Source organism: Clupea harengus, chromosome 23 (genome assembly GCF_900700415.2).
Source record: "Clupea harengus chromosome 23, Ch_v2.0.2, whole genome shotgun sequence".
NCBI classification, from domain to species: domain Eukaryota; kingdom Metazoa; phylum Chordata; class Actinopteri; order Clupeiformes; family Clupeidae; genus Clupea; species Clupea harengus.
In genome coordinates this window covers 20,284,588-20,292,476 of record NC_045174.1, presented here as the reverse complement: position 1 = coordinate 20,292,476, position 7,889 = coordinate 20,284,588, and the positions used below count along the sequence as shown (strand labels likewise).

Genomic DNA, 7,889 nt, shown 5'->3' with positions numbered 1-7,889 from the left:
GGCACGGAGGCGGTGGCATGGTTTAGAACCCCAATCTCCATGGCAACCAGAACTCCACTGGGCAAGGTTCCAACCCTCCCCCTGTGCCACCCTTTGGGGCGAGAATACATAAAACTTTTCTCTAGTCCTCTGAAACAGAGGGCTCTCTTCCAACCAAACCGCTTAGCTTAAATTTCAAGTTCAATTCAGAGACAACGCGAACATTTTCTACAAATATCAGCCTACCCATTCTCACTTGTCACGTAGACCGGGCAATGTCAGTTCTCCGTGTGGGCTATTTACAAAGAAATGTATACAAGTACAACCGTCAAAACTATTTTAGCATGATACAGATTTTACACACATATGCTAGTTTATCAGACTTTCAAATCAGGTTTTGTTTTTCTATGTACGACCAAAAAACGGCACTGCACTATGCGGAGTACTCAATGATTCAACGGCTACAAATGAACTGATCTTATAGTTAATTAAGTGCAAGTGTTACAAATGTAACCATTGGCCTGTTAAAGCAAAACATAGCCGGCTTGTGTATTATCGTATTGCTGTAAAGGGATTTACATCCCTTGCCATCCCTTGAATCGTGTCACAGTACCTGATTCAGCCAGGTGTTCCTCTTGCTTTGAAAATCACGAACACAGTTCCCAAAAAAGTATGTAACAGCATATGAAAAAGAAAACACTGGTGACTATCAACTCGGGCCGAAAGTGTTGTTACATCCCTAACAGGTGTGCAGATTTTACAGGATGTTAAGCTCTTCCTACACGGACGTCACTCTCTCCTGGTCTTGCTACCAGGTAGCTGATAGGGAATCAGTCCGCAGGGAGCGGTTGTGTACAGTTTCGCACTCCCGTTAACTCCTTCCTTACCGTTTCGGTCGGTGACCCAATGCCTCAGCCGACACAACACACCTGTTTCTAACCAGTCCGTCTATGAATTTTTATGTTTGACTACCTCCACCTCATTTTTGAAGTTGCTGCTTTTGCAAACTGTCTAATACAAAGTCAAGTTCGGTGTTTTGCCCAAAGGTCGACAAAACGCGCACAAATAACACTAATGTTACAGGCTAAACACACGCACTGGGTTAATAAACGAGCCATATTATAAAATGAATACACACCGAATGCGGCAAGGACTTCGCGATGGACTTCAGGCCGGGAATAGAGGGAGCTAGGCGGATCAGCCGGCGGAGGGGTGTTTTTTGGGGGGGGCGGGGGGCATTCTCTGCGCCCGCTGAACTGGCAGGTCACACAAAAGGACCAACCCGGGGCATTAACATGCAGATCAGCAGGCATAAAACTTCACTGTTAGCAGTTGCAATGGCGCATGACCAAAGGGCCTACATAGACCGAAAAAAGAGCGAAATGCCTAAAAAAAAAACTTTTAAAACTCTGGACTCTAATATATAAGGTGGGTTGGCGTACTCGGGTCGCATTATGACCGTCATAAGCCATAAAAGGGTGTTAGTATAGGCTTACATAGGCTTGATGCAATAAGGGTCTGCCCCCCTCCCGTCAGTGTCCATGTTAATTCTAGACATTCCAAAAGAAGCACAAGGTCTCCAAAGAGCGTCACGTGTCAATCATGCACACAAGCAGCACTAGAACACTTTCCTCCTGGGCATCTACACTGTCACTCACAATCTTGCACATTGCACCATAGGGTCAGACCCATTGTTGTATCCATTACTACCCCACTCCTTTTGAACATGTTCTCCCTATGTGTATGTGATTGGTGTATGCGTGTCTGTGAGTTGTGTAAATTGTATGAGCTACTGGATGTCCTAAAATTTCCCTCGGGATTAATAAAGTATCCATCCATCTATCTATCTATCTATCTATCTATCTATCATTACAACACATCCCAAACCGTCATGGTGATCAATAGGAATATCGAAGAATTCCAGCGGCCTGTTCTGCAGTTATGCACAGGCTGAAATTTCTTTGCTGATGTGCAATCCAGCAGCGACAGGTTTGCCAGAGTGCTCATGGCTCACCGAACATTAACGTATCAAAGATTTGAGTTTTGCTCATGTCGTTACATGTTGTCATTGTCGTTTGCTGACAGAATTTCATTCAATGAAAAGACCAATTAAATGTTCCATGATAACTGCCCGCACATGTCTATTTTGGATTTAGGCCAATCCTCTACAATAGTGAGACATAAGGCACAAGGTGTTACTCAAAATGGTCATGCACAAAAAGTATTCAACATTCAATTGTTGATACCAACCACAAGTTCACATTTCGTATATTGTAACTCTCTGGTTGAAGACAAATTAACTTTTCCCTAAGGTTTCATTGCCACCTAGTGTTCATATATAGTATTGCACACTGCTCAGTATTTTCCGTCGTAGCAAGTTTCTTCGCCTTGAAGGGTTTGGCCCTCAAAACTAAATTCGAACTGAAGCTCTTAGTGCTTTATTAGTGCACGAAATGTTCTCATCTCACGCATGATTTAATATATATGTTTGTGTGTGTGTTAAGAAGTTAAAGCCTTAAGTTAACACCTTACTGACTCTGACCAAAGTGAGGCTACAGAAACCATGGTCTTTTTAAAGGAATCAAATAAATAATCGCACCTGCGAGTCTGCGTCTTGGGGTTTTGTTTCAGTGAATATACACCTCAGTAACCCAGGTGTATGTTCACCTCTTCATGAGATATTCCATCACCTCCTTACCTGGTCGGCTGCAGGTGGTGGCACGCTCTCCACGAGTGACTCTGGGCTTGTGTCCTTCTGAATGGCTGCAGGCGTTGTCTCAGTGACCGTGGTCTCTAGGCTTGTGTCCTTCTCAGTGACGGCAGGCGTCGTGTCAGTCACCGGGGTCTCTGCGCGAGGCTCAGCAGGGGCTGGCTTTACCTCCCGAAGGCCCAGCTCCGACTCAACGCTCTCGATGTTGTCGTAAATCCTGTCCTCCGCGAGGTCCAAGGTAGGCCCGCTCCCAGCGTCTTGTGGTGAAGCGCCAGTCTTTGTCTCCGGTAGGCCTGGGCTTGACTCTATGTGATCCTCCCACACAGGAACTCCAAGGTCCTGAGAGGGATGTGGTCCAGCTGGATGAGGTTCGGAGATGTCGCTGTCCTCATCCTCCGCTGCTGCGGATCCAGAGGTAGGGCCCCCACTGTGGCCCCCCTCATCCCTGCCCTGCCGCTGCCAGGAGTCTAAACAGTCATGTCCGGGCTCTGAGGAGGACTGAGGCACGCCAGGCGCCCATTCTGTGGTCTGGTAAATACTCTCTGGCTCCCTCAGAGGAGGTGCTAACTCCCTCAGTGGAGGTGCTAACTCCACTTCAGTCTTTTCCTCTGTTGGGGTTAACCAGCAGGGCGTGACCTCTCCTTCAGGTTGGCGTAGAACCGACGGTGCCGTCTCATCTTTGAGCACATCTGCAGCGCCATCTCGCTCAGAGGCATTTGAAGAGGTATTTAGGGAGACCTGGTCGGTGTTTGGGTCCAGTATCCTGACGTACCGGGCTGGGATGTAGAAGGGTTTGGTGTCGAGGTTCTCACGCACGTGCCACCAGTGGTCATTGGTTCGGTTGACTAGGATGTAGCGGTCGTTCTGCTGGATGGTGACGAGCCTGCCGTCCTTGGCCTCGTACTCGTACGGGAACAGCACCAGGACGAGCTCGGCGGAGGACATCGTCCCCCTCGTGTCCGCGCGCCTCGTGCCCTTCTCACACTTAACACTCAGGACAAGCAGGGGTCAAAGGTCACACGCGATCAGGAAAGCAGCTGGTCATCTGGAACGCAAAGAGCACAACAAAACAATAAACAAATGAACAAACAAAGAAAATCCATAGTCTAGTTTCAATGAAGCGTGAAACTCCTCCCATAGGAGGCGAGTAATCATAGCTTTGACTCTTAGTCCCATTTTTATGTGTTTTTCTAGATCTTTCTTGATGGAGATCATTTCCAAGCACTGTTAATTACTTAAGAATATATTAATCACGTGCCTTGTATTAATATATTCCTTGTATGAATCATGTGCTTATGAAAGCAGGAACATGGCTTTTCTGTGTTTCTGTGTGTGTGTGTGTGTGTGTGTGTGTGTGTGTGTGTGTAACTTAAATTATTAGGTGCCACTTAGTCTGCATATGTACAAGAGCATGTTTAGACCAGAGGTGATAAGAACGGTCGAACTGTGCTTCTTCCGACCTTGTGCAAAACTTCCATCCTTGCCTCGGACGTCAGAAATCCACCACGTGGTTTTCCCTGCTGAACGCTAAACTTCTGTCTATATAAACCTTGTGCAATATGTTTAATATTGCTTCACTTTCAGCCTTGTGCTGGGAGTGAGCCCGATTGCAATTGTTGTTTGTCTAATAAATATACTTATGTGCAGCTCCGGAGTCCTGAGGTAACTAGGGTGAATTTCCACCTATCATTTCTACAACAGCAACCTAGTTGCCCGGGGAGCTAACTCCGGCTGGGTGGATCTGTATCAGCACAGGCTGGGGCTTGAGTGTGTCAGCGCTCCCGTCTTAAAAACACACAGTCCCTCCTAAGGTGGTTGGCACGTCAGCAGGAATGTGGCAGAGCCAGATAGCACACTCATGTTGGCCCGTATGATCACAGAGAGATGAGGTGTGTGCGGTGCAGTGTGGCGGGCTGGGCATCAACCTTCTCTTCCATACATGCTGTACCATTCTCCGAGAGAGAGAGAGAGAAAGAAGAAAGAAACAAAGTGTGTGTGAGAGAAAGAGAGAGAGAGAGTAGCACATTCAAGCACATTTCCTAACTACTTTTGGGGCAGTGTGTATGGATTAACTGAGTGAGTGAGTGAGTGAGTGAGTGAGAGAGAGAGAGTGATTATCACACCTCTGATCATATTTACACCCTACACACACTTATTGAGAGACATGTGACCCAAAACTTTAAACAAGCGTTTCATTCCGTTTGGCACACAGGTTTATTTGACAAAGTTATAGAACGTGGTGTAGGCGGTAAAACCTATGACCTGATCAAGTCAGTGTCAAGTAAGTGCACAATAAAGATTGGAAGCAACAAAAAAAAAAATCACAATTCCTCTTCCAGGGCGTGGGGTGAGACAAGGCTGCTGCTTAGACCCTGCCCTTTTTAACATCTATATAAACAAAATGGCAAGAATCACACAACTCAGAAACCCTACCCTACCCTACTCTACACTGAAGACCTGGTTCTCCAGTCACCCACTGAACAGGGATTGCAGCAAAACCTGGACCTGCTAGAGCAGTACTGCTAGACCTGGGCCCTGGCAGTAAACCTAAACAAAACTAAAATAATATTTGAAAAAAAGATCCAGATCTCAGGGTGCAGTTTTACAATAGGAACACTCTCAAATAAACGCACAAATAACTACAGATATTTAGGCTTAAACATAAACTCAAACGGAAAGTTCAATCTTGCAGTGAAGAGAGATAGAGCACGCAGGGCTTTCTGTGCCATACAACAACAAAGTTCCAATCCGAATCTGGATGAAAATGTTCAAATCAGTAATCAAGCCTATTGATTGATTGATCAAGCCTAAAATCATTACAATCCACCCATTCCACTTCTCCCTTGCCCTTCTGATGCATCTTGTGTATACCTTGCACACCCCCCAACCCAAATGCTTCGTCATTCCAATTAAGCTTCTTTTTGTGGATACATGAGCACTGGCAAACAAACACACACACACACACACACACACACATGCGCGCACACACACGTATGTGTGTGTGGCAGACAAACACACACACGCACTTTTTCAGTACAAATGTTATGACAGGAAACTGCTGCATGCTGTTGCATGAGCACCGTAGCAACTTCACAGACAAACAGAAACACTCAAAACAGACACAGACAGACAGACAGACAGAGAGAGAGAGAGAGAGAGAGAGAGACCCACAGAACAGGAAAACCTACATTACACACAAATACTGCACTGCAATCTCAGTTTGCCATATAAGGTCCTGATGTACAATTCACAACTTCAAATCAGATTGCCAGCTGTTAAACGTAACACTCCATTTACATTCATAGCCACGTTTGCTCAAAGGCTTAGAATGTGACAGCTGAAAGAGAACAGTTTGAATAACTAGTGAATGAGTAAAATACTGAGTCGACCCCCAAAAAAGAGAAATTCTGTAATGTATGGCCTCATCCCATACTTCCACAAAATGATATAAATAACTTCCACACTTAAGTGTCCTCATGCTAGCAATAGCCATGAATGTCACAACACAACCACCGGAGGAGGCTACTCAGACAGGAACACCAGCCATTGTGGCGCAAGTGTGTTTGTCTGTGTGAGACAGTGCCCTTCTGAGGGGAAAGAAGTGGCACATCACTGATCCACAGTCAGGCACAGGTGTATCAGTGACAGGTAGCGTCACCCCACCTACAGCCTCCCGAACACTGAGGGACGGCTTCGTGGAAAGGGAAAGCAGTTCGGATAAAACATGGAAAACTATTTCTGTCTTTTTGTCATAAGCATCAAAGCCGTCTCAAGATGCGGTCTCAAGACGAAGCTGAAACACGCGTATATACGGGCAATAACTCTCCAACCAAACTAGGCTAGTCCACAGCTAGCTTAATAAGACAGTCCTGTAATTAAAGGTCTAAAGCCATGAGACAAACCACACAATGGGAATAATCTAATGATTTTCGCTGTTGGGAATATCCTGGTTGAATTGTGGATTATGATCTCTGTACCTGCCCGACATCATAAAACATTTTATTAATTAACTCCGGCGACTTTCTCTTCTTGTATGTCCGAGATCCAGAACAGGTTTGACTGTACTGTACCTTATCCGTGCACACAAAGGTGCACACAAGGACGGATCTTCTCCTTATCCTTCCTCTGAGTGACACACAGATTCTGCTCGGAAGTTTTCATCTCACTCTTCTCTCTTTCTTATGTCACTCTTCTCAGTTGTCTTGCATTTCTCTCCGTCTGAGTGTGAAGAATCAATTCAGCATTCAGAAGTTTGATCGGAGACGCCTTATGCAGCGTGTGGGTGGGTGTGTGTGTGCGAGTGTGCGGTTGTGTGTCTAATTGCAGTGTTTGGCGAGTTTGAACCTGCCTCTTGTTTCCTGTTCAGCTGGCAGAGGGAAGCCTGTCGAAGAGAGAGTAGAGAGACTGAAGCACGGAGAAGAGAGGAGGGCGGAGGGCAGGAGGGAGGGGCAGTAAAAAAGTAAAAAAGAAAGACAATACAGAGGTCCTGGGGCAGGTGAGGCAGAGAGGGTAGGGCAAATAGGCTGTGATATTTGATATATTGTGGAATGTTTGTCATGTCATGTTTTTGTTGCGATACTGTGTGTATTCTTTTTATCTTAATGTTATGTCAAAGTAGCCCTCTTTAATTCAAATCTGGAAATGTACGTGTGTGTGTGTGTGTGTGTGTGTGTGTGAGAGAGAGAGGGGGGGGGGCAGAGAGAGAGATTTAGAGAACGAGTGACTTGATGGAACATTTAAATACATTTCCTTGTTGTTTTTACAGTGAACCACCAACTTATGTACTTACGTGCTATGTGTGAATTTATTGGGCAATAACAGTTATACTGCCCGGATTATGAGTCACCTTGGCAACCAGGACGGACACTTTAGACATCCAATCAATTGAGCCTGCAGAGGACCAGTGGAATGATACTGCAACCAGGGCACCCATCCTGTCCCGGTTTGATCTTCAGTTATTCTTACCCCCCCCTCCCCTCCTTTGGGCCCCATATTTGGCTCCCTCAGAGTTGTCCTACAAGTTAAGGCTCACATTTTCATGCTTGTAGTCCGCTGGTCACCATGGGCACCCAGGATGACTGGTTCCCCTTCTGAGGAGGGATGCTGTGGCGGTTCATGGAAAAAGTTGGACTGGCAAGACTATTTCTCTCCGTCGTACATTGTTACTAATGTGGAAGACGTGATATTTATAAGCGCTAAG

At 45.9% G+C, this 7,889-nt stretch overlaps 1 protein-coding gene across 1 annotated transcript in view; it reads right to left on the bottom strand.

Annotated features, from left to right (window-relative positions):
- LOC116218599 (rho GTPase-activating protein 27-like) overlaps window positions 1-7,333 on the bottom strand; it is a 12,720-nt gene extending 5,387 nt beyond the window's left edge. The window contains exons 1-2 of the mRNA XM_031560688.2: window positions 6,760-7,333; window positions 2,678-3,734 (exon numbers count right to left, since the gene is read on the bottom strand). Coding sequence (XP_031416548.1) covers window positions 2,678-3,634 — 957 coding nt within the window. The 5' untranslated portion in view covers window positions 3,635-3,734; window positions 6,760-7,333. The remainder of the gene's footprint in view (window positions 1-2,677; window positions 3,735-6,759) is intronic.
- Between the last annotated feature and the right edge of the window lie 556 nt (window positions 7,334-7,889).